Source organism: Coregonus clupeaformis, chromosome 24 (assembly GCF_020615455.1).
Source record: "Coregonus clupeaformis isolate EN_2021a chromosome 24, ASM2061545v1, whole genome shotgun sequence".
Lineage (NCBI taxonomy): Eukaryota > Metazoa > Chordata > Actinopteri > Salmoniformes > Salmonidae > Coregonus > Coregonus clupeaformis.
Genome location: NC_059215.1, coordinates 44,334,731 through 44,361,962, shown reverse-complemented (window position 1 = coordinate 44,361,962; position 27,232 = coordinate 44,334,731). Strand labels below are relative to the sequence as shown.

At 44.8% G+C, this 27,232-nt stretch overlaps 1 protein-coding gene across 1 annotated transcript in view; it reads left to right on the top strand.

Moving 5' to 3' along the window:
- LOC121538584 (plexin-D1) overlaps nt 1-27,232 on the top strand; it is an 81,806-nt gene that overhangs the window by 38,462 nt on the left and 16,112 nt on the right. Inside the window, exons 10-24 of the mRNA XM_041846727.1 lie at nt 1,821-1,913; nt 2,077-2,170; nt 2,952-3,109; nt 9,918-10,063; nt 13,138-13,243; nt 15,496-15,635; nt 16,052-16,231; nt 16,885-16,969; nt 17,123-17,389; nt 19,085-19,234; nt 21,038-21,152; nt 21,712-21,819; nt 23,616-23,728; nt 24,561-24,665; nt 25,661-25,791. Of these exons, the coding sequence (XP_041702661.1) occupies nt 1,821-1,913; nt 2,077-2,170; nt 2,952-3,109; nt 9,918-10,063; nt 13,138-13,243; nt 15,496-15,635; nt 16,052-16,231; nt 16,885-16,969; nt 17,123-17,389; nt 19,085-19,234; nt 21,038-21,152; nt 21,712-21,819; nt 23,616-23,728; nt 24,561-24,665; nt 25,661-25,791 (1,991 nt within the window). The remainder of the gene's footprint in view (nt 1-1,820; nt 1,914-2,076; nt 2,171-2,951; nt 3,110-9,917; nt 10,064-13,137; nt 13,244-15,495; nt 15,636-16,051; nt 16,232-16,884; nt 16,970-17,122; nt 17,390-19,084; nt 19,235-21,037; nt 21,153-21,711; nt 21,820-23,615; nt 23,729-24,560; nt 24,666-25,660; nt 25,792-27,232) is intronic.

The following is a 27,232-nucleotide window of genomic DNA, read 5'->3' as shown; positions in this document are numbered from 1 at the left end:
CGGCCGCTCAGCAAGGAAGAAGCCACTGCTCCAAAACCGCCATAAAAAAGCCAGACTACAGTTTGTAACTGCACATGGGGACAAAGATCGTACTTTTTGGAGAAATGTCCTCTGGTCTGATGAAACAAAAATAAAACTGTTTGGCCATAATGACCATCGTTATGTTTGGAGGAAAAAGGGGGACACTTGCAAGCCGAAGAACACCATCCAAACCGTGAAGCACGGGGGTGGCAGCATCATGCTGTGTGGGTGTTTTGCTGCAGGAGGGACTGGTGCACTTCACAAAATAGATGGCATCATGAGGAAGGAAAATTATGTGGATATATTGAAGCAACATCTCAAGACATCAGTCAGGAAGTTAAAGCATCGTCGCAAATGGGTCTTCCAAATGGACAATGACTCCAAGCATACTTCCAAAGTTGTGGCAAAATGGCTTAAGGACAACAAAGTCAAGGTATTGGAGTGGCCATCACAAAGCCCTGACCTCAATCCTATAGAAAATGTGTGGGCAGAACTGAAAAAGCGTGTGCGAGCAAGGAGGCGTACAAACCTGACTCAGTTACACCAGCTCTGTCAGGAGGAATGGGGAAAAATTCACCAAACTTATTGTGGGAAGCTTGTGGAAGGCTACCCGAAACGTTTGACCCAAGTTAAACAATTTAAAGGCAATACTACCAAATACTAATTGATTGTATGTAAACTTCTGACCCACTGGGAATGTGATGAAATAAATAAAAGCTGAAATAAATCATTCTCTCTACTATTATTCTGACATTTCACATTCTTAAAATAAAGTGGTGATCCTCACTGACCCAAGACAGGGAATTTTTAATAGGATTAAATGTCAGGATTGTGAAAAACTGAGTTTAAATGTATTTGGCTAAGGTGTATGTAAACCTCCGACTTCAACTGTACTTCTATGACTTATCCTGTTCTATTGTAACCTGTTAAATCAATCCATATGTAACTGTTCATACATACGTTATGACTGACTACAAGCACTTTGAGTAGATTGACTGTCCTTCTCTTCCTGACGTGTACACTATTACACACAGTATGTGTGGTCGTATCTCCTGATGTTTTGGCTCAGATGTGAATTTATAATAAACCCCTCTACCTCCCAGATGAGTTGCTGAGGTAGGGACTTTACCGTCCAGATGTTGATGAATATGATGAATTATAAATGGATTCAGAATTTCTGCCTGGCAGGGACAATTATCCTGGGCTATTTAGATGTTTTGCATTCCTCCCCTCCCAGGGTTGTCAATGGTTACCAACTATTCAGGAGGACAGAGTTCTCTCCCAGCCAGGTCCCTGTTATTGTTTCTCATATGACATTCTATTCCCTACATAGTGCATGTACATTCATGAACCTATTAACATTAGCCCTGATCAACTGATAGGTATGTTAGCTCAACTAAACGAAACAGCCACTGTGCTGATAATGGAACTAGAAGAAGTGCACACTCTGAATAAAGAGAGCTCCAAAACAAACTATTGTGAAAACATGGAGTATTCTGGGTGCCAGGCTGTTGCTTTAGCTAACTTGTCACTTTCTTGCCAATGTTCTCTTGCCAATGTTTGGCATGACATTTCCAAAGCAGTTGGCTGAAGCAGAAACAGAACGGCATCTAAGCTACAGGACTAGCTAAAACGAGGAAAGTAAAAACCTAACAAGATGTGTAAAGGCACTATACAGTATCTATCCCAAAATGTGTCCCCATTTCCCTGGGTGATGTCAGACTGTGCCACCCCTCAGATTGGTTTAGAAATGAAATGTCATTGTCATGGCGACATGTCTGAATTGTTTGGTTCCGTAGGGGGAGGAGCTAGAGTGTGACTTTGGGAACGAGCAGCGGTATGATTCCCGATGGCTGGAGGAGCGCTCAGTGGTCAAGTGCAGTGGAGTGACGGTGAGTACAACCAATCATGTTCCAAGAACACCTGTCACTCAACACAATCTGAGTAAAGGGCCAATCAGAAATAAGCTGTTTAGTGTATGGCCAATTAAGCCATGCTTACTGGTCGTGTATGGTGAAATGGCCAATCAGTGGGCTTGTCTCTCTTACCATATAGCTAACCACAGTGGAGAGGAGTCAGGTGTTTCAGCTCATTCTACGTAGAAAGGGACACCTGGAAAAATACATCGACAGCCCTAAACCCATGACAGGTATGAGCGCACGCACACACACACACATTTGTTTTACTAACCTTGTGAGGACCGAAACATTTCTTCCCATTCAAAATCTTATTTTCCCTAAGCTTTAACCCTAACCCCAAACCCCTAACCCTAAACCTAACCCTATCTCCTAAACCTAACCCCTAACCCCTAACCATCCTTGTTTTACTATCTTTGTGAGGACTTCTGTTACCCACAAGGATAGTAAAACCAAATAAGCACACACACACACACACACAAGCCCACTCCCAGATGCCAGAATATTCTCAATGTTAACAGGCCATGTGTTTCCCATGTGAGCCCCTAGAGCAGAAGAACAGCCTTGGCCCACAGCCAGAAAAAACGGCATACTTTATTCCAGGACTGATGCTTCATACCGGCATACTTTATTACAAGACTGATGCTTCATACTGGCCTACTTTATTAAAAGGCTGATGCTTCATACCGGCATACTTTATTACAAGGCTGATGCTTCATACCGTGTTCAGTCATCAAAACACACACACAAGCACACATGATTTCTCTATGGGAGGTGCTGGAACATGGAGGTGCTCATCTGTTTCTCTCTCTTTCTGTTCTTATGTCTTTCCTCTCTGTTTCTCTGTGTTTATTTATATTATGTTGAAAATATTTTTAATCCAAAGCAACGGACATAGGTTCAGTATGATATATTCAGCCTATACGGTTACATGATGTAGCCCGTATGTTGCTAGCATGCTGTATTGTGATAATAAAGCTCTCTCCATTCTCCCTCCTCCTCGTTCTCTCTCAGTGGAGGTATATAACTGTGAGGTGGGCAGTGGGGACTGTTCCCAGTGTTGGGGACGTGAGGACCAGGGACATCTGTGTGGCTGGTGTGACAACAGCTGTAGACCCAGGGACGACTGCCAGTATATGAGTAGCCAGTGTCCTGACCCCGAGATCACCAGGGTAGGAATAAACGCACACACACACATCATGTCCCATCCACGAGATCCATAAGACTGAACCAGTCTGATAGATACTGAAACTATCCTGTAGTGTGCACACACTCATCCCTGCAGTTCTCCATCCCCTCATTATTGACCTAGGCCCTCATTTGGAACAGGAAGTGGTTGTGTGTCACATGACCTGTCACATTATGTGGGGCGGGTGGGCACTGTGATGAGGGTTTCTTTTGGAAGGGGAAGTGTTTTTACAGAGGCTCATTAAACCAAGTCAATCTGAAATAACACACTGTACTACTACTCCCTGACTGGCTGACTCCACAGCACAGTCACACCACTTAGACACTGGCTCTTATGGAGGAACAACACCATTTATTTGGAGGGATGACGGAGGGCATGGGAACACTTACCCACTGCCTAACCCTGTCTATCTGTTTTGGCCAGTGTGTGTGTGTGTAGAGTTGAGAGAGAGAGTGTGTGTGTGTGTGTGTGTGCGTGCGTGTGCGTGTGCGTGCATGTGGTGTTGAGGTGTGTGTGTGTATTCTGTGCATAATGTTTGTACTGAGCTCTCTACGCGGTCACCCACAGAAATAGAATAGAGCAATACAAAACTACATTACAGATGTGACCACATTACGACCACATGGGTCAAGGGAATTAACATTTATATTTGGTTGCAGATCTCACTGTGGTCACCTCTTTGTGGTCATGAAACCCAGTCAGCTGACTATTGGGAACACATGGTTTCAACAGTTCATTTGGATTCATCTGGGTGACCTTGCTCCTTTGTACCGATACTTTTGAACCTCTGTGATTATGCCACTGTGTTTGAACTGCCAGGCATTGAAGAGTTGTTTAGAGTTGCGTTAAAACCACTTTGAACGGTACTGAATGCTGCCTTTATCTGTGCTGCAGTTGCAGACGGGAAGTACGGCTCGCATGAGGCCCAGTCGGCCTAAACACTTCCTGTAGATTAAACCTGCCTGGTCTGGCCCAGCAGGGAAACAAAGGAATCTGACACACACCACACACACACACACACACACACACACACACACACAATCTATAGTATCTTACACACATGGGTACACCTTTACTCAAAGGCCAGCAAGGATTTAGAGGCACAACACACAGACTAGTAGCAGTTACCACTGTCAGCACACTCAGCGTCCCTGCATGACTCTCTGTATCAGCCATTGTGTCAGTGTCATGACTCATGGACTGTTGAATGTCCATCTGTGTGTGTATCCCACTGAGATGACTGGGGTTAGATGTGTTGAAATCCTCAATGCGTGGGCAGCTCAAAGACACACACACACACACGCGCGATCATACAATCACACTCACACACGTACGCACACACACTCACACACACACACACACACACTCAAACAGCTGCCTCAGGAGAGAGGTGATTGTAAGGCAGGAAACTGGGGCTGTGGTTGTGGGAGTGTGATGCAATGCCTTGGCAGCCATGTTTTCCCAGACAGAGAATCATCAGGAGTTAGTTAGAGTAACAGTCAGTCAGAGTTCTCAGCTTTACGGGGGAGTATCTAGCACATACACTGCAAGAGCATTAGTGAGGTCAGGCACTGATGTTGGGCGATTAGGCCTGTCTCGCAGTCGGCGGTCCAATTCATCCCAAAGGTGTTTGATGGGGTTGAGGTCAGGGCTCTGTGCAGGCCAGTCAAGTTCTTCCACACCAATCTCGACAAACCATTTCTGTATGGACCTCGCTTTGTGCACGGGGCATTGTCACGCTAAAACAGGAAAGGGCCTTCCACAAACTGTTGCCACAAAGTTGGAAGCACAGAAACGTCTAGAATGTCATTGTATACTGTAGCGTTAAGATTTCCCTTCACTGGAACTAAGGGGCCTAGCCCGAACCATGAAAAACAGCCCCAGACCATTATTCCTCCTCCACCAAACTTTACAGTTGGCACTATGCATTCGGGCAGGTAGCGTTCACCTGGTATCCGGCAATACCAGATTCGTCCGTCGGACTGCCAAAGCGTGATTCATCACTCCAGAGAACGTGTTTCCACTGCTCCTGAGTCCAATGGTGGCGAGCTTTCCACCACTCCAGCCAACGCTTGGCATTGAGCATGGTGATCTCAGGGTTATGTGCGGCTGCTCGGCCATGGAAACCCATTTCCTGAATCTCCCGACAAACAGTTTTTGTGCTGACGTTGCTTCCAGAGGCAGTTTAGAACTCGGTAGTGAGTGTTACAACTGAGGACAGACGATTTTTTCGCACTTCAGCACTCGGTGGTCCCTTTCTGTGAGCTTGTGTGGCTTACCACTTCGCGGCTGAGCCATTGTTGCTCCTAGACGTTTACACTTTACAATAACAGCACTTACAGATGACCGGGGCAGCTCTAGCAGGGCAGAAATTTGACGAACTGACTGACTATGATGGTGCCACGTTGAAAGTCACTGAGCTCTTCAGTAAGCCCATTCTACTGCCAATGTTTGTCTATGGATATGGCATGGCTGTGTGCTCGATTTTATACACCTGTCAGCAACGGGTGTGGCTGAAATAGCCGACTCCACTAATTTGAAGGGGTGTCCACATACTTTGTATATGTTCTGAGAAGCACATGTTCCTTAGGTAGGAATTTCACTACTTCAGCATAGCGTTTCCGACAGGTTTCCTCATGGTTCTATAAAGGTCGATGTCCGCGCTCTCACTTAAATCGAATTAGCATAATACAAAAATCCCCATAAAAATATGTCAGTTTAATCTAGAGATATCTGTTTCTTTGCATTGGATGAGTCTCAATCCACCACATCCGCCTATGTTGCACTTCCGCATCTGCGGTGAAAGGTAACAGAGCTAGAGCGGTGTTTGTCAGACCATGAGACACCCCGAAAATCGGTCTTCTCACAAAATCGTCTGTAGCGTCCGAACAATTATGACTTAAAATTCAAAATCAATTTGCTAAATTATCCTCGGCATGACCTTCTTAAAACAATTCCCTGTAGTTTGTCTTTGCTTGGAGTTCAAAACAGTTAACACAAACTAAGCTAGCAGTGTTATTAAAAGTCTTATGGAAATATGCTCTCAGAACGTTATTTAATTACATTCAAATAACCTATAATTTCCATTCTCAGAACGTTAACACTTCCCAGGAAAACTTTCAGGAAATCATAGTAAAATGTTCTCAGAACCTCCCTGCAACTTAAACATTTACGTTCCCAGAAAAGGAAATATTTTCACTTCCGTTTTCAGAACATTTAAAAAACATTCAGTTTTACCAGTCAGGAAATGTATGGATTCATTCCCAGAACCAAAAAACGTAAGTTCCCACAATTTCCAAAAAACCAAATGAACTAGCTGGGATGTTACTTATGTGGATGGCAAGCTGGTAAAATACCGTAATGAGTCGTTACATGTCATTTCAGCAAGCCATGTCGCCCACCATCTCAGATTGTTCGGAAATTGTTTCTGTAGTTTGGCATTCTGAAACATTATTTTGTTGAAATTAAGCTAATTGATTGCATCAAAATGCGCAATATTAATTGATTCAGATAATAGTCAGTATTTCTTCTCCATACTATGCAATGTATTCCCTGTAAATCTGGTGTTTTTTCCCCTCCTGTTTAGATAAATTATTTACCGTAAAGTATTGTGAAAGTACCAGGTTTTGACCACTAGCTGCCGCTGTTCTTGCTATACCGCCACACTCTTTTAGCCAGTTTGCTGGTTTCTTGTGTTTCTCAATTAAATCACAATATTTCCTTTGCAGCTTTGGGTTTTAAACCAATAGATTTGTCTCATTATGAAAACAAATTGTGTGGTCATCCTCAATTTAAGCCAGTCCTCCATGAAAGCAATTCAGTTTGTCCTTCTTTTACACTTAACCTGTGTCCAGTAAACTGACCGTTTGTGTGAGGTTTTTTCCCTTCAAAAAGATCTGGATTAGTTACTGTTAGACCATTCCTGGTGAACAAGCAAACCATTAGGCTACAGCAGTTCTAATGGTTTCAATGTTATGGTCTTCAATAGTAAAAGTCCCAAACACACACTGTTTATTTATTGAATATTATCTGAATCCTATCAATTGAAATTGCCAATTTGGGTGCAATCAATTAGCATAATTTCTCAGAGATCAAATTATATTTCAACAAAAGGATGTTTTGGGAATGCTAATCTTAACTATAGAAACGATTTCAGAACAATCGGAGATGGTGGGTGTCGAAATCCTCTTTCTTGTGCTTTTTGAGGTGGAACAACCCTAATGTGTTCTATGTGTCCGTAATATTGCAGGTAACAAAAGCAGTTGTCGTCATTCCAGAGCCTGCATTCTCGTTCCGTGGCATGCCAAGCCCCATTGTTTAAAACTTGTTTGATTGGAGTTTATTGAGTGTCCAAAACAGGAACTGACAAGCATAGTTTATTCGTGACATGAAGAGAGAGATACAGTGGGAGAGAGAGGGAGGGGGAGTACAGAAGTAAGGTTTCTTTCCTTTTCCTGTGTTTGTCTTCACATCCTCCTTCATCAGTGAGGAGGAGTTAAGATGGACTGCAACAGTGTATACGGTCTCATACAGTGGGTCTAAACTAATAATGTCAGATGATGTCTGCAGTATGGTCTGAACACCTGACCCTGATAGAAATCTGGAGGCACGATCCTTCGATCCTTCGAGGATCTTTATCCAAATGATTTGGTATGTTCAGAAGATCCCATTAAATTCATAATTTCCTGTCAGGATTACTAATTAGAGCATTATAGAGATTTTTAGAGATCCTTTATTGTTGAAGGTGTTTTTGGATCAGGACATTTCCTGATGTTATTGTACTGTACTTTCCTCCGCTCAGCTTGAGACTCGTTCACAGAGGAGTGAGAGGTGCAAATGAGCAACATGGCAGCTAACATTATCACTAACCCCAGACATGCTAATACCAGAGAGACTGAGGTGCTTAGAGATACATAGTGATAATTACTGTACTTACCAAGTGGAGCTTGGAGGTGTGTGTGTGTGTGTGTGTGTGTGTGTGTGTGTGTGTGTGGTGGACGTGTTTAACTTTACTTGTGAGGATTAGAAGTCCACACAAGAATAGTAAACAAACAACAATTTGACCAACTGGTGACATTTTGTTAGTCCCCAGAAGGTCAAATGCTATTTCTTAGGGGTGTATGGTTAAGGTTAGATTTAGGGTTAGGGTTAGGAGCTAGGGTTAGTTTTAGGGTTAGGGTTAAGGTTTTCTGGTTAAGATTAAGGTAAGGGTTAGGTTTAGGGTTAGGGGTTAAGGAAAATAGTATTTTGAATGGGACTGAATTGTGTGTCTCCACAAGGTTAGTTGTACAAGACTGTGTGTGTGTGTGTGTGTGTGTCACTATTTAATCTAAAGGCTTAAAAATGTGACTCATTTTGGGATAAGCTTCTTGAAGGCCAAAAGCTTTGTATAACCAAACACTTACTGTACATCACCTTGGTCTTATACAGATTTAGGTTCTCTGTGGATTTATAATTGTTTGTTTTTACATGGAAATATACTGTAAGTGTGTGTAATTTACACACTCTGTCCTCATTTTTCACTTTAGCTCGGAAGCACAGTGTTTGTGTATCTCGGCTGTCAATCACATAGCTTATGAATTCCTTTCTTAATGTAGACCCTCCTTCTCCCCTCTCAACCAGACCAAACGGAAGCACTGTTTTCATTCATATTTTCATTCATACACAAACAAAATCTAACTCACTCATTTTGCTAGCTAGAAAGAATTAGTCACAAATTCATTCAGAAACGGAGGAAGATTATAGCTAGCTATAGCAAGCTAACGTTAGCAGCTGCCTCTTCAACAAGAAGCAACTGTGACAACATTGGTCCTTAGATAAAAAATAAAAAAAAGTTATTTCCTATTGAGCAAGTTCCACAATCCACAATAATAAAAATAAAAAAATAAAGTTCTACAATCCACCCCTAAAAAAAAAGCATGTCTCTGGGGCTTCACCGAAATTCCACCAGGTCCGCGATCGTATCCATGCGCGAAGCTTCACATTTCAGTTTAGCCTGCACTCGGCAGGCTGTATAGAAAACTCCCCCTGAGCCACAGTTTGAGATGCTTTAAAAGCCACAATGATGGACAGCATCCACTTTGAGGAGCAACTTCTTGCTGAAGCACTCCTTCCATTGTTAATAGCCATGGAAGCTCAGGGATGAAATGTGACCCGCAGATTGACGAGTAGACGGCCAATTCGCATGCCTCATTCTCACAAAATGTATCCCACTTTTTGCAAAGTTTTTCATTCATCATAACACGGGGCGTTGTGGGATTTTTTTCTAAGGTTAGAGCTGATTTGGAGCAAACCTCAAACCCAACTTTTAGAACAACATAATATTATAATAATTGATTTAAGAGTTTTTAATTTGGGAATTTTTTATTGGTGCTTTAAGTTACTATTATATGTGTTTCTGGCATTGAGAAGTAAGTGCTACATTCCCTTTAAAAGTCTTATTGAACATTTTAAAGGGATACTTCGGGATTTTGCCAATGAGGCCCTTTATCTACTTCCCCAGAGTCAAATAAACTTGTGGATACCATTTTTATCTTCTCTGTGTCCAGTATGACGGAAGTTAGAGGTAGTTTTGCCAGCCAATGCTAACTAGCTTTAGTGCAATGACTGGAATCTATGGGTATCTGCTAGCAAAAATGTTCAGTTTTACCGGTCAGGAAACGTATGGGTTCGTTTCCACAACCAATGTAAAACCAAAAACATACGTTCCCACAGCTTCCAAGGAACCAAATAAGCTATCTGGGATATAAGTGGGCACTTACCCCAATCTTCTCCCCCTCTCTCCCCCCTAGATCTCCCCCCGGAGTGGGCCGTTGAAGGGAGGTACCCTGCTCACGGTGCAGGGTAGGAACATGGGGCGCAGGGCTGAGGTGGTGGAGGTCTCCATCGGGATGTTCCCATGTACAATCCTTCCTGACCAATACACTGTCTCTGTGGAGTAAGTAAATGTCTCATGATTCATTGATTAATTGGTTGATGCATTCATTAGTTCAGTGTCTTCTTGCACAGGTGTCAGGATGTTTGTAATGATGCTGTTGGGGTAATTTATTAAAGCATAATATAGAACGGTACTTCTCATTTTAAACTGTTCCGTTCACATAAAGGAGGTACTTCGAGGCCCACAACACTATCACCAAGGAGACAGCAGAACCCTGGGTTGACACCTGCACATAGTATTCCATGGAAACACTGTAACTATAGGACCACATCAAAACTTCCATACCGATTTCCATAATGTTCCACGGATGGAAATATTTATCTGGTCACACTCCACTGGAGCCAATCAGGCTGTAGTAGAATGCAGACCGTGCTGGGGTGACCCGCAGGTCTAACCTGTCACTACACACTCTCCCAAACACACACACACACTCCAGGTCACTCCAGACCCGGCGAATCAGATTTCACATCGGGGATGACCTCACCCTGCTTGCTCGTCCCTCATTGGTTCCCTGAGCTAGTTGTTATGACAGTGAAATCTTTCCTCCTCGGAGGTAGTGTTGCTGACAAATCAAAACATGCCAGTGTGTCTGACAGCAGGCTCACACACTGAATAGATGCACACACACACCTGCATGCGTGACCTCACCACAACCATGGCTGTTGAGACAGGTGTCTGTTCGAGAGAGAGAGAGAGAGAGAGAGAGAGAGAGAGAGAGAGAGAGAGAGAGAGAGAGAGAGAGAGAGAGAGAGACAAGGTAATTAATAATGTAGGCTAAGTAGGGGTAACCAATTCAGTACCCACTCTGGACACGTCTGTTGGGGAAAGTGTAGAAGTTCAAGCTGCCAACTCTTTCATGTCCCTTGAGTGTCCTGGTTGGCTTCCTTCTCTCCCTCCACACATACACACACGCACTGAATGCACACACACACATACCACTTCCATTGCTGATTATCCTGGTCCTCCTCTCTGGGTAAATATCCAGAGACATCACTCATAGTAGCCAAAACATCACCCGCTAGATCGCAATATATTTCCTCTCTGGGCGGTGGAGGAATGTAGTGCGAGGTTCTGTAGTAAAAAAAAGTATATACTATAGTATTTACTGTAGTGTTTTTTCAGAGTATAGTACAGTATACTGTAGTATTTACTTACTGTTTTTGGGGACATTACTGTAGTTCAGAAAGAAAACACCACGTGGAAACATGTTTAACCATTTATTTAACAATGGTTAAATAAATGGCAGAAACACAGAACCTAACAGGTGGAGGCTGGGATGGTGGTAGGAGCAAAAAGCCAGTGCAGAGTAGCAGTTGCAGCAAGTGGCAGCAGAATGATTGAGCAGACCTGGTCAGCTTAACTAGACTGACAAATAAGATAGGCGTGATTGATACTAGCCTCTAATTAGGTAGGTTTCTCACTTATGGGTGGCACAAACTGGGATATTGGGGAGGGGAATGGGCAGGGTTCAGTGTTTTTTTGTGTGTAGATAATACTGTAAGGTTTACTATAGTATTCTACAGTATACTAAAGAATTATATACTAAGCACTACACACGATCGAGGGATACTACATTGTGTAGTATAGTATTCTACGATATACTACAGTTTACTACAGAATTCTGTAGTAAGTACTGTAGTATTCTATACTAAACTGTATTTTTTTTTATGTGGGCCCTTTCAATCAGTTGGCCATTTATAGTTAAAATCTGCAAATGACTCCATTTGTCTGCTTTGAAGTTAGACAAAGCCATGTACTCAGTCGTTCTGGCATTCAGCCAGAACGAAATTCAAGTTTCTGTTGTCATCAAAAGCCACTGAAAAGCCTTCCCCATTTAGAGGCACAGGAGTAAACACTTGTGTCGTCAGCATACAAGTGGAGTGTTGTGGAGTTTACATTTACATCATGAATCATCCCGGCCAGATGCTGTGACTCATATCCACAGCTATCTATCTACTGTAATAATATAGACTTGGATGGAATTCACTAGAGCTGGGTTTTTTTTCTCTGGTTCATCTGTGACCTACGCTGAGCTAGGTTTCACATTAATTTACCAAAATGTATCATTTGCCCTAGAGGTGATCCCATTGCATTGAGAGTTAAACTCTCAGATGTGGAAATCTGTCCGAAAGTTGTGAATTTGGCTTCAATCAGTTACTTGTTGCAAAACCACAAACAACTACAGGGACTTGATCCAGCTCTATGAGCTCCTTGATCCCCTTCAGACCCAGCCATACCCAGCCTTCAGCCCAGCCCTGTTTCTTGTCTTGCCCTGTCTCGGGGGTACCTGTCTCACATGTGACCCTCAGAGGATCAAGCTTCCTGTCAGTCAGCGACTAGACCCCTGATTGGGTTGCCAGGTATTTCTGGTCGTTATAGAACCAACCACCTGACTAAATAAACCGTCCGCACGTGCTGAACAAGAGGAGGGTGAAGGGGTGGGCTTCGAGCCATGCAGGTTTGGGGTGGGGGGTCGTGGTTCCCATTTGTTTATTTCTGTGGGGAGTCATCGGATCATAGCCTGGTCCATGATCTGTACCGTATGTGCTTTAGCCAGCTCCGCTGACAGACACACAGCAGGGCCAAAGCACATACAGATCTGGGATCTGGCCTTGCAGAATGTTCTCTGTTGCTCCATCACTGTATGGATAATCCTACTGTGTCCCTCTGGTCCCAGTACTGTGTGACAACATGAGGCTTAATTAGAGCCATGAGGTTATAAAACAAACATCCAGTCAGCTCGTTAAGCCCCTCTGGGTTTCGCAGCATCTAGCCGGGGGGGCTTTGAAGTCCCCCTCCTCTGGGTTTAGCCAACACTGTCCAGTACTTACATTATTACGAAACTTCTAAGGATCTCTATTGTATTGTCTGTGTTTAGCTTTTTTCTAAAAGTTGTGAAACTCATGAAAAATACAAATAATATGTAATCCTCAGTTGACACAGACACATCCAAAAAGGCAATTGCCAACATGCTATGCTGTCCAGCAGAACTTTCTCAGTAGCGATGATTGTGGTCAGTGTTGGTTAAGATTAAATGTGTCTGCTCACCTTACAGTGTTGCGTTCTATCTACAGGCTGGTGTGTGTTACTGGGGAGGCCTTTGATCCCACAAATGATTTCGTCAAAATTACTGTGAACCAGAAAGCAATGGGGGTGTCCAGAGAGGCCTTCTCATACTTGGTGAGTGTGTTCCATCCTCTCTCTCTCTCTCTCTCTCTCTCTCTCTCTCTCTCTCTCTCTCTCTCTCTCTCTCTCTCCCTTCCCCTCTCTCTCTTTCTCTCCTTCCTCTCTCTCTGTCTCTCTCTCCTGCTCTCCTTCCCCTCTCTCTCTCTCTCTCCTTTCTCTCTCTCTCTCTCTCGACTGCTCTCCTTCCTCTCTCTCTCTCACTCTCCCTCTCTCTCTCTCCAATTGTCTCTCTCTCTCATTGTCTCTCTCTCGTTGTCTCTCTCTGTTCCTTCCCCTCTCTGTCTTCCTTCCTCCTTTTTTTCTCTCCTTCTCCCTGACCTGCCTTTCGATTTTCTTCTTCCTATTTATTTACAGTATTTCTCTGTCTCTTGCGGGTTAAATCCACAATCTCTCCATTCTTTCTCCTCCCTCCTCTCTCTCTCTCCATCCCCCTCTCCCCACTCCCCAGTCCTTGTTCATACTGGGAAAGTGTTCCCAATTTTTCAGTTGAATGTTAACAGATGCGTCTTAATATTCAGGAATGCAAGGGTGTGGGAATCTTCAAACGTTCATTAGAACTGCAACTAAGCACTTGTCACCCAGAACTCTGTGCCAGCAAAAACAAATATGGCGCTTGTTGAAATGTCCCCCTCTTTGAATTCATGACCAGCCGAGGCTGGCTGCTTCTTCTGCTAATTGACCCTGACCCACACAGTCTCCCATTGGATTAAGACTACACAGCCTGTGGAAATACCCATCTAAGCCCTCTGTTTCTTTCTGTTGGTCCCATGTTTCATGAGCTGCAAAAAAAAATCCCCTAAATGTTCCATACACACAAAAAGCTTATTTCTTTCAAATGTTGTGCACATCCCTGTTAGTGAGCATTTCTCATTTTCCATGATAATCCATCCACCTGACAGGTGTAGCATATCAAAAAGCTGATTAAACAGCATGATCATTACATAGGTGCACCTTGTGCTGGGGACAATACAATTGCTGAGGAGTATTTCTGTAATATAGCCCCTTTGTGGGGGAAAACTCATTCTTATTGGCTGGGCCTGGCTCCCCAGTGGGTGGGCATGGCTGCCAAGTGGGTGGGCCTATGCCCTCCAAGGCCCACCCATGGCTGCACCCTGCCCAGTCATGTGAAATCGATAGATTAGGGCCTAATTAATTTATTTCAATTGACTGATTTCGTTATATGAACTGTAACTCAGTAAAATCTTTGAAATTGTTGCATGTACATTTATATTTTTGTTAATTATATTTACCAACATGGAGTTTATTTTTAATTTCAGACACTTTTAAAAAGGGTTTCTGCCTATGAGTCATGATCCCAGTAAGAAATAAAAGTATTGGAGATGTGAGAGTATTGAAATGCAAAACAACAAACACTTTTAGGGGTTGTGAGAAGCCCTCTCTGTCCCTTGCAAATTCCTGGGATGCTTCCCCAGGGTGTGCGGGAAAGAAAGGGAGAGAGTAGAGAGGGGAGAAGGGGATTCTGAGGAAAAGGGAAAACGGTTCAGATCCAAACGGAGACAGGATGTGCGCCTCCTCTGCACCTCCTTCCTCAAACCTCGGGCCGGAAACATCTGCCTCTACCTTACACACACAAGCACGTGCACACAATAGACACCCCTGCCCCGTTCACACACACACACACAGGAAGTGAATCATGTCAGTGAGAATGAGAGGTCCTCCCTGGAGGCAAGGTTCACAGAGGGGAGAGAAGCTTCGAAAGTCTCCGGAATGCTGATGCTGTAGAACTGTGGATCTGTATAGGGATATTCGTCTTAGCCCCAGGGACCTGTCCTGTGTGTGTATGTGTTTTATGTGTGTGTGTGTGTGTGTGTGTTGCTGTACTGCTACATAGCTGGATAGCAAAATATATCCTAGCCCCAGGGATCTGTCATTTGTGGCTGAGATGAACGCAAGGCCATAAGGCCTCAGTGCAGAACATTACTGAACTGCAGGAGTGGGCTACTCAACTTTAGTTTCCCAGGGCTGCAGTGTCCACAAGTTTTCAAACTTCAAATATGTTACACTCAGCAACTTACTTAGCTGAGGAAACCAAGCGTATGGTCTATATACTGTAGACATCTACGGTATAGAATATTATTTGAATTATCCAATTACAGTGTCACAATGACGCAGAACCAGCAGATTGTTGCATTGGAGATGTGGACAGTACATTACAGCAAAACAACAACGTAGCCTTATGGCACATGAATAACAACACATACTGTATGTCCTATCTCCCACCCCAGGTCCCCAAGCTGCTGTCCATGGAGCCTAGAAAGGGCTCTCGTTCTGGGGGAACCAGGGTGACCATCAGGGGGGAGCACCTGGACACTGGCTCTCAGGTCAGAGTCAAGGTCAATGGCACCCAGGAATGCACCATCCTCACGTGAGTCTTGCTGTGGGATTCAGTCCATTGTCATCACTGTTGGACTTGCATATGTTGTTGTGCTGAATCTGTAGGCTTTGTGATGCTGAGTGTTATTCTAAAGGAGACAGTCCAGTGGAGTTGTTTCGTTATATCATGTGTGAGTTATTGTTATTTTTTCAGCTGATGCATTTGTTGTCTTTTCAGAGGCTGTGTTTTTGTTCTTGGATGTATTTGTTATGGGAGCTCTTAGTGTGTGGTTTTATTATGCTGATTGTGTGGTATTTTTCTGTCCTTGTGCGTCGCTTGTGTGTCTGTGTCCTCGTGTGTGTGTGTGTGTGTGTGTGTGTGTGTGTGTGTGTGTGTGTGTGTGTGTGTGTGCACATAAATGTGTGTGTGTGTGTGTTTGCTTGTGTGTGCATGGGTTTGTGTTCCAGGCTAACTGAAGACACCATCGAGTGCACCATGCCTGCGGCCCTGCACACACACACTGAGGCGGTGTCGGTGTGTGTGGACTTTGAAGACAAACCCTGTCAGAGCTCTGAGCTCATCACCCAGTACATCTACGAGAAGAACCCCAGCATCAGCTACATCAAACCCAGAAAGAGCTACCTCAGGTACAAACACACACACAGTGTCATTGATTATGCAGTATCTCATACATACAATAGAAAACAGAACAGTCAGTGTCCTGCATTGCTCCATTGATAAATCTAACATTCCATAGATTCTATTTATCCAGTGTTCTGTTGACAACTGAGAGTATGACAGCATATAGAAAATATGATTTCACTCATTATAATGATCTTGTAGTTCCATTCTACCACAGAAACTCTCTTGGAGGGTTTGATTGGTATTCCACCCAGCCACAGAGATGACATACTGAGTTAATGTCTTCCTGATGTATGCTCTGTGGCTTCTCCACAGTGTTTGCGTGTGTGTGCATGCGTGTGTGTGTGTGTGTGTTTGAAATGACACCCCATGTGTGAGACAGACTCCTGAGGGAGGGCACGGTGCGTCTGATTGGCATGTGTGTTGACTCTTGACTGTGTGTAGCGTGTAGCGCGTAGCGTGCAGTGTGTAGCAGCGTGTTACGTGTAGCGTGCAGCGTGCAGCGCGTAGTGTGTAGCAGTGTGTAGCGTGTGCGTGTGAGTTTTGAACTGTCTCTGATCATGTGGTTATGTGCGTGTGAGTTTGTGCTCTCCGTCTCTGACCAGAGTGATTGTGTCTCTGTGTTCTATGTTTCTGACCATGTGTGGTTGTGTTCCAGTGGCGGTCGAACCATCACAGTGACGGGGCAGGGTTTTGACCTGGTGCAGAGCGTCACTATGGAGGTGCTAGACATCGGACAGGCGGTGAGTAACAACAGGGTACATCTCAAGTGTGAAGAGATCAACTCCTGAAGTAGCAAACATCTTAGAAGCAAAAGCTGAAGAATGGACACCTGCACAGTGTGTACACTTCTAGGTGATGATGGTTTTTTTCTCGTCCTCCTGGTCGCTCTCTAGGCCTGTAAGGTGCGGCCTCCATCCATGATCACATGCTCCTCCCCCGCCTCCAGACAATCTCAGCAGGCCACGGTAGAGTTCTTCCTGAACGGAGTCCTCTACACGGGAGATAGCCCTGTCTTTTACGGCCCAGGCCAGGAGGAAGAAGAGGAGCCTCACGGAGGTCACTTCCTGTTGGAGTACGTGGAGGACCCTCAGTTCTTCACTGCCAACAAGGAGAAGCTGATCAAACACCACCCTGGGGAGCCACTCACACTCATTATCAACGTATGTGAACTGCCCAGCGCATCAATGGGAGAGGGTGGGGGTGGGGAGTCTTGTGAGTGACAGCCTAGTCCACCAAATGGGAGAGGGTGGAGCAGGATGAGAACTGAAAGGCCCATTGACCAGGGAGATTAGTGCACTTGTTCTAGGAACTGTCCAGTCCTGTCAATCTCACGTCATTCTGAAAATAAGAATCATGGCTCAATGTCTTTGTATTAATACTTTAAAAAGATAAAAGACTGTCCCTCTGAAACCTGGGGTGTGTTGAGTTGAGGCCGGGCTGTTCAGAAAGAAAGGTACAAGACATGACCACCACCTCTAAGCAGAAAACTCAGTCAGACATCTTTGTGTGAGGTCCTGTCTATATTCTAGCAGACTAAGCTACTGCCTCATAAATGACTGCCTCATATATGAGAGAGGATTGAGGGTCTTAATGCTAACAGTCATAAAAAGACTGCTGGATGTCCACTGGTGCTGCTGCGGTACAGACCCTGGGTGCAGTCAGGGAGAGACACAGACAGGGAAAGTTACAGAAATTGGGCTTTGAACATGGTCGGTCTGAGTTCTCTCTCTCTGCCCCTCTCGCTCTCTTTCTCTCCTCTGTGCTTGTGCTTGTGTGTGTGTGTGTATGTGTGTGTATGTGTGTGTGTGTGTGTGTGTAAGGATGGGGCCCTTACAGGAAATGCTGCCTTAGCCCTGTCTCCTTGGATGAAGGAGGGGGAGGGGCAATGGGCTATTCAGTGTTGCTTCTTGTTTTCTTTACGAAGGTGGATTGCACTTTGGGTGGACCAGGTTGGATGTTTGTGGGCTGGACCAGGTTGAGAGAATGTTGGTTGGAGTGGAACGTGTTTGTTTGATGGGGATTGTTGTTTGGTTAGATCCTATATTAAGGACATCTGTTGGAATGTGGGTGGGTTTTGTTTGCTTTCATCCTGTTTTGGAATTCATTGTTTCGTGCATGTGTTTGTCTGAGTGTGCGTACGTGTTTGAAGGCATGTTTGTGTGCCTGCCTGTGCATTATGCAGGTGTGTGTGTGTGTGTGTGTGTGTGTGTGTGTGTGTGTGTGTGTGTGTGTGTGTGTGTGTGTGTGTGTGTGTGTGTGTGTGAGGAAGTGTTTGTTGACAGAGACCCAGGGGGTGGCATCCTGCAGAGGGGACAGGACAGTACAGGGTCCTGAGGGTGTAATCACAGAGAGGAAACACACTGGGGATAAACATACAACCTCTCCTCTCCTCTTCTCCTCACACAGCATTCTCCACTGGTGGATGGGTGGGTGGGTGGGTGCACACGAGGAGGGGACCAGTGCTCCTACAGTGCATTGACGAAGGGGAGGCTGGTGTTTCGATGGACAGTGTCAGTCATGACAGTCATGACAGTCAGTGGGTTAGTCAGTTTGGAGAAAGTGTTCTCTCCATGTCTACTGTTTGATTCTTTAAGCTGAACTCCTGCCCAGTGTGTGAGGAATGTTGTGAAACTAAATGAGTTTGGTACTGGACTACTCAGTGTGACAGTTGAATGACAAGCCTGTGAGCTCTCCCTGCAAAGCATGCGTGTGTGTGTGTGAGTGTGTGTGTGTGTGTGCGCTCACGTGTGTGTGTGCGCCCGTGCTTGTGCGTCAGCTGTGCCTATCCAAGCCAGACCATGGTGTCCCTAGCGCTCTGACTGACAGACGGCTGTTTTTGTTTGGGTCTGGCACAGAAAGGACCGAGCAATCTGGAACTGGCGCCGGAGGAATACTCAGTAACGATTGGCTCCTATCCATGTGACATCAGCTTCCATAACGACCAGCTCTTCCACTGCAGCATCAACGGCTCGCTGGGCTCCAGTGAAGGAGAACTGCCTGTCACCGTAAGTACAACGTCATTACATTCTAAGGCTACTACTTTGGACCACTTTATTATCAATGTTTTGAAACAATGTCCAGTTTGGTTTAGCTACCAATTGAACTATGTCTCGATGATGAGAGTACAGGGACGAGCAACGTGACAGGCCACTCTTGGTCAGGGGACAGGGTGTAACAGTAAACGAATCAAAGAGTAAACCAATCTGCTATCTTTTGTCTATCTGTCCATCCGAATCACACGTGCAGGCACGCAAGCATGTGGGGAAGCCTGCATACAAGCATGCACACACACACACACCCTGGACTTCTGTCTACATGGTTTTTGTTTTGTCTCAAACTCTCTCTCTCTTTTTCTCTCTCTCCCCCTGCTCTCTTGTCCGTTGCTCATTTCAGCCTGTTTTGAGAGGGCTTATTAGGGAAAATCAGGCAGTTGAGAGCAGTGGATGAGAATGGCCATGTTTGTCAGTCAGTCTGTCTGTCTGTCAGTCTATGGCCCTCACAGACAGTCAGTGAGACGTGAGTCACAGAAAGAGAGAGAGGCAGGGATGGAGTGTAGGAGGGAAAAAACTCTCTCAGGATGTCCATAAATAAACACGCAATTAGCAGACAAACACAGAGGGCAGGGGTCAAACGAGATGTCAAAACACTAACGGTTGGGCTGCCCTCATCTCTCCTGAGAGAGTGTGTGTGTGTGTGTGTGTGTGTGTGTGTGTGTGTGTGTGTGTGTGTGTGTGTGTGTGTGTGTGTGTGTGTGTGTGTGTGTGTGTGTGTGTGTGTGCGCGTGTGCGTGTGCGTGTGCGTGTGTGCGTGTGCGTACATGCGTGCATTTATATATTTGTGTGTGTACCGGTAAATGTGTATATTTGTGTTCTTTGTGCGCTAGCTCCCCCCAGTTTAAAAGGTATGCAAATGCTTAGCTTCTGGGCATTAAAGCAACCTTTTTGATTTCTTCAGTGACTTTTCAGTGGCATACTAGAACCTATTTTTACCTCCCTTTTTTTCCCTTGGCTCAGAAGTGAAGCTGAGCCTCTGTATGGGGGAGCTGTGAGTGAGGGTTTATCTGGGCTGCTGTTCCCCAACCCAAACATGAACACAGAACAATGGCATTTCTTTCCACCACTCTTTCTTGCTTTATTTTCATGGTTTGGAGAAATAAACAGTCATACCAGAGAGAGACCCTGCAGAGAGAGAGACCACTTGTACCCCTCCTCAGTCTAGGAACAGAGGCATATGGGGTTTTAGGACCTGGAGGCAGACATACTGAATTTAGCAACAAGGTTGCGATAGGGAATTTGATTGGACTGGGTATGAATATTGTAGTCCAAGATTCCATATCGGCCAACCAGAAAGCAGAAGTGAAAGTCATCCCTCCAGTCACATCTGTTTACCCTGAACTGGTTGACTCATACCATCACACACATTCCAGTGTTTGTATGTGTGTGCGTGTTAGCCTGAATGTGTATTTGTAGTCCCCAATAGCTCAGTTGGTAGAGCATGGCGCTTGCAACGCCAGGGTTGTGGGTTCGTATCCCACGGGGGCCAGTATGAAAATGTATGCACTGGCTAACTGTAAGTGGCTCTGGATAAGAGCATCTGCTAAATGACTAAAATGTGAAAAATGTCTGATTGTGTGTCTGCATTTCTATTCCTCAGAGCATATGTTTGCATGTTGAAAGGGGCCTGCTAAACACCGTTCTCTCCCTCTCCTCTATATCCTCTTTCCTCCTTTTCCTCCCATCTCGCCCTTTCTTTCACTCTCTCTCCTTTCTTTACTCTGTCTCTCCCCCCTCCCCTCTCCCCCTCTCTAGGTGCAGGTGGGTAACTTCCAGAGGATCATAGCCAAGGTGCAGCTGGGTGGTAGTGAGCTGGCCATCGTGGTGTCCATCGTGGTGTGCTGCATCCTGCTGCTGCTGTGCACTGTGGGTAAGTGTCTGGGCTAGTGACGTTGCCGGGGATGATGGATGTCTGGGCAGCCTGGCGACGGATGCTCCAGATGTGAGGGAGATAAAAGGATCTCCGGGGTTAGGGTCTCTCTCCCCCAGTCTACACAGCACAAAGACACCACTGTTACCACTGCTCCCAGTGTGTGTGTGTGTGTGTGTGTGACGTCGGTGTGTGTGTCTGTGGGTGCGAATGTTTGTTCTCATGTAGTTGTATGTCTGTGTGTGTCTTTTTTTATATGTTTGTGTGTGTGTGTCTTCGACAAGTGTGTGTTTTCATTTCTCTCCAGAAGCTGTTTATGTATGGATATTTTACAAATGGAGTATGTCCTGATTTATTACAACATGTCAACCTGTGATAACAGGATATGGCTTCAAAGACATCTATTTAATGACTCGTACGTCTCTTTCTGTGTGTTTCTCTCCCTCATTCCTCTTTTGTCCCTCTTCTTTCTCTCTCTCTCTCTCTCTCTCTCTCTCTCTCTCTCTCTCTCTCTCTCTCTCTCTCTCTCTCTCTCTCTCTCTCTCTCTCTCTCTCTCAGCTCTGGTGGTGTACTGTACTAAGAGCCGGAGGGCGGAGCGCTACTGGCAGAAGACTCTGCTGCAGATGGAGGAGATGGAGTCCCAGATCAGAGAGGAGATCCGCAAAGGTGCAGAACCACACAGACACTTGCACTCTCTTGTACTAGCAGAAAGGCAGGAGTTTCTGTGTGATCCCTAATGCTACCAGCAGGTCTCCCTACACTCAGATGTTATTAGCGCTCCATTGAAGTCTCGCTCATGTTCTCTGATGTTCCTGGGCCAAGGCTACATGAGGGAAAACAGAAACATGGACCTTCACTTACGTATTTGTTTGTGTCTGTGCGTACATGTGGTGGCAGCAGTTGAAAGATGTGTGCATAGTTAGCGTGACTCAAGACTGAGTAGTGATCACTCACTCACACTCACACACACACACACACACACAAACATGGTGGTCACACATTGCTTCAGTTGTGTCTACCCTGTAGGGGCGAAGCGGTAGGGGTGTGAGAGGAGAGGGGAGGGGAGAGGAGGGGAGGGGTCACTGTGGGCCAGTCTGAGCGACCAGATTTATAGGACAGATAGATAAAGATGGATAAATAGAGAAAGAGAAATGGAGAGGGTGAGAGGAAGGGAGGCAGAAATAGGGGCAGGAGTCAGGGACATGTTTCTGTGGGGAGAGGTGTGGGAAGAGGAGGAGGAGAAAGGGAGGAGGAGGAGGGAAAGAAGAGGAGGAGAGGTTTGTTAGAGGACATATACAGATGTGTGGGTGAGATCAGGGTGTGTGTGTCAGGGGTGGGGGAAAGGTTTGGGAAGGGAGGAGCAGGTGGGAGGAGAGAAGGGAAGAGGGGAGAAGGGAGGAGCAGGTGGGAGGAGAGAAGGGAAGAGGGGAGAAGGGAGGAGCAGGAGGGAGGAGAGAAGGGAAGAGGGGAGACGGGAGGAGATGGAGGAAAGTAGCAGTAAAGAGATTGGCATATTGCAGGGACCATCCATCAAGATCACACGTGTCAAACTCATTCCACGGAGGGCCGAGTGTTTTCCGTGTACTTGATTAATGAATTAAGGTCACTAATTAGTAAGGAACTCCCCACACCTGGTTGTCTAGGGCTTAATTAAAAGGAAAAAACAAAAACCTGCAGACACTAGGCCTTCCATGGAATGAGTTTGACACCCCTGATCTAGACGAATGAGAATAGTTTGGTATGTGTGGGAGTCATAAGATGTGTGACTGAAGAGCATTGGAATTTGGCTGTGGAGTCAGTCATTGATGGTCAGGCCTGACCAAAGGACTATTTGTCATGGGATGTATTATCCCGAAGGGAAATGCTAAGAGGGTGTTTTGGCCTGAGACACACACACACACACACACACACACACACACACACACACACACAGTCACACAGAATGTCTCCATGGTGATTAGTGTATAAAACATAAACAAACTTCTCATCCTGAGGAAGGAAGAGCTTGTCCATAAAGAGATCTCCCATGTCCAATAACGAGACAACAGAACATAATCCACTCATACCAGAACCTATGAAACCCATGTGTTTAGATATGCTGATACTGTTATTGTGGGTTTTACTGCTAGCACACATGGTTCTGATAGGAGGCTCTCAGATTGGATCTGGCAGCTCTGATTGTGTTTTGTAAATATTTCCTTGCATGCCGTGCTGGACTGCATATGCTGGCACAGTCATGTGATACCAGAACATGCTAGAATGTAATGTAGTTAAACCTGGATTCTGGGATATTCTAGAATGTGAAAGAATGTTCTAGAATGTTCTAGAACTAGGTAGAGACATATGCATGGTTCTGGGCCTGTGTTCTGGAATAAAAGACATAGTTGTCTGAGGTTTTCTAGACTAAATGTCCTGTGAATGGTGGTGAGATGTTGTCCTCTAACCCTGTGGTATCCCTCAAGGCTTTGCAGAGCTGCAGACAGATATGACAGACTTGACTAAGGAGCTGAACAGCAGCCAGGGAATCCCCTTCCTGGAGTACAAACAGTTTGTCACACGCACTTTCTTCCCAAAGGTGAGTCAGTCAGTCTCACACAAACACACCTACCTTCTTCCCCCAAGGTGGGTATCACCTTACTACAACCATTAGAGAGAGAGATTTTCGATCAGGAACAATTTACATTGAATAGTTCTTCACATATCCAAGATATTTTTAGTCGCTAGCGGAGAACATATATTTGTTACAGGTAAGTGTTTTCTCCTCTCTGATGTGCTATCCATCCTTGAAGTATCGTTTTTTTGTCTGCACCTCTGTTTTTCCACAGACAGAGATACAGACAGAACAGTGTGTTTCATGTTTTAACATGAAGTTTCAAGGAGACAGAACAATGCTGGGCACTCACACAAGAAAACTTTCCCTTACTTTCCCCACACACTGCTACAGACAGCACACATTGTACTCACCCATACACACTTTTACACTTGTGTATGCACACACACTCTTTAGTACAGGGTTCTTCAATCCCGGTCCTGGAGGGCCGAAACACCTCTGTTTTTCATCCTCTCCTTCTAATCAGGGGCTAATTCAGACCTGGGACACCAGGTGAGTGCAATTAACTACCAGGTAGAAATAAAAAACAGAAGTGTTTCGGCCCTCCAGGAACGGAATTGAAGAACCCTGCTTTAGTACAACCTAACCATGGCAGGGAGCTTAGCAGTTAGAGCACGTGTCAAACTCATTCCATGGAGGGCCGAGTGTGCAGGTTTTTGCTCCTCCCTTGTACTTGATTGATGAATTAAGGTCACTAATTAGTAAGGAACTGCCCACACCTGGTTGTCTGGGGCTTAATTTAAAGGAAAATCCCCAAAACACACTCTGATTCTGTCTCTCTGTGTGTTTATCTCAGATGTATTCAGACTATGAGAGGAGTCTGGTCCAGCCCGTCTATGAGAACAACGCCCTCGGTCCACGAGCCCTCCCTGAGACACACCCCCTTCTGCAGGACTGGCAGGTAAAGAGTTATCCCCCTGAAGTGTTCCACTATCCATTCTCCTCTCTACCTCCAGCGCCTTGATTCTATTCCTCTACTTCCTCGCTCCTCTGCTTCACAACTGGGTCACACTGATTATTAAGTCTCCACGGTGAGGCTGTTGATTAGGAGTAACTATAGAAGGAAACCACAACTGTGTGTGTGTGTGTGTGTGTGTGTGTGTGTGTGTGTGTGTGTGTGTGTGTGCATGTTTTGTATATACATTGCATTTTAATTCCTATTCACCAGCTGCCAGTCCTTTTGATTCAGGCAGTTTTCATGTTGTCAAACACTACCGCAGCCCACCCAGACACTGGCAGATTGTTGACACACTTCCCAACATCTCAATGATAATGGCACCACACACATTCTATCGCAACCATAAGGACAGCCATCTCTGTTGGTTGTGTGTGTGTGTGTGTGTGTGTGTGTGTGTGTGTGTGTGTGTGTGTGTGTGTGTGTGTGTGTGTGTGTGTGTGAGAAAGAGAGAGATCTACTATTGCATCACTGCATGGTTTTGGGTAACAGCCTGGGGAGCCTGTCTAAGAGTGATAAAGTGTTTCAGATCCTCACTGTCTTCCCGTGTTTTCCAGGCCACAGCGTCCAAATCTCACTGGCCGCCATTTATCACCGCTCTCCTTCTGTCACTGTGAAAACAGGAGCATATTGCTGCAGTCCAGGGGGAAGACTTTATAAGAGCACTGCTTAGATGCACCGTTAGATAGGATATGATCTCATTAACTAGGCTGAGAGTGTTTCGAAGACAATATTAGAAAGCACCAGCGGACTGTGATGATATTAAGAGAGAGCAGGTGAAAAGCTCAGAGGTGGAAACTGCATAATGAGTTTTAGTGGTCATACCCTGATCATATGGAGTTATGAGGTGGATTTGGGTTAGGGAGGAGGCTGATTGAACAGGTTGGTTAAATACACATACTGTAACTCCCCCTTTTCTCTAATTCTCTTTCTCTCTCCAGCCCTCTAACACAGCCAAGCCTAACATGGAAGAGGGCATAACTCTCTTCTCCACCCTTCTCAACAACAAGCACTTCCTGGTTACCTTCGTCCACGCGCTGGAGCAACAGAAGGACTTTGCCGTACGCGACAGGTAACCGTGAAAATCATGACAACCATACACACTTCAAACCCAAAGCACTGTGACTGTCTACTGCAGCACAAGGGCCCGATTCCGACCCAAGTTAAGCGCCCGTAAATGGAACGTTATTCCCTTTTTGTGAATGTTTCTCTCTATGTTAATTCTGACCTTGAATTAAGCATGAGAATAGCATGCTATTCACCCGCTATTCATTAGGGGTGGAGATCTAAGAAATGAAGGTGTGGAGGAGGTGTGTCTACAAATAAATTGTATTCTGCCCTTGACTTAATTCCCTCATAATTCCATCCCCTTTGCACGCGAGGAAACCATGAATAAGGTAGAGCAAACCTACCGGTTCCAAGTGGGAAAAGCATCTACTTTCTTTTTTCAGATAGAAATAACAGCATTTTCCATGCACTGTGGAAAAATGGATGAGCTATTGATAAGTGCTAGGTAAATTAGTAATCCGTTTGGAGAAGGGGATTGTAAATGCATATAGCAATTGTTTTAGATTATTTTTCCTTTCCCTGGAGACGAATGTGAAACCAGCCATATGGAAGCAAACTGAAAATCAAATCAACATGACATATATTTTCCACAGTGAAGCAGGTTATAAACAAGTATAAAAAATGTATGCACTCACTAACTGTAAGTCGCTCTGGATAAGAGCGTCTGCTAAAATGACGTAAATGTAAAAAATAAATAGCTGTGCTGTTATTCCGAATTTTAATTGTATGCGCTTTAGAATGTTTTAATTATAGCCTATACCCAGGCTTTTTTCTGTTTTATTTTACAATTTGTATCATGTTAAATATTAGCCACTATCGGGAGCCACCGTCAGTAAAACTCACATACATTTATAACTGTCACTTTAGCTTACACTTTGCATCATTTTATTCCATTTAGTTTACCTTTCTTTCCTCTGTCACGTCCGTGTAAGTTGTTCCTGAGGGTCGCTAGCATTAGTGGATCATATTAGGCTAACGTTGTGCAACAATTTGGGACATGTAGCCTATTTGAATCATTATGGAACTCAGACCACACGTAGCAGGTTAAACCCGGAGCCTGGTGCACGCTTTACAACGACTGGACTGTTGTCATACAGTTAGTTGATTAGTGAGAATTAGGGTAGATGTATAGGACTATTGGTCAACCCCTGTTGTACACTTTTTTCCACCTTCCAATGTTTCATGGATTGAATTTGAATATGACAACTTTCAGGATGAATCAAACGAATGTCTTTTTTATTCATCAATATATTTTGTGAGTAAAGGCTCTCCAAACCAGTTTTTCTTAATGATTCATACATACTAACCCTAAAATTCATACTAACCCTAAAATTTGCCTACATAATCTACAAGATCAGAGTATTTTGACATCTACCAGTTCAATCAATCAAATGTATTTATAAAGCCCTTTTATACAGAAACCCAGCCTAAAACCCCAAACAGCA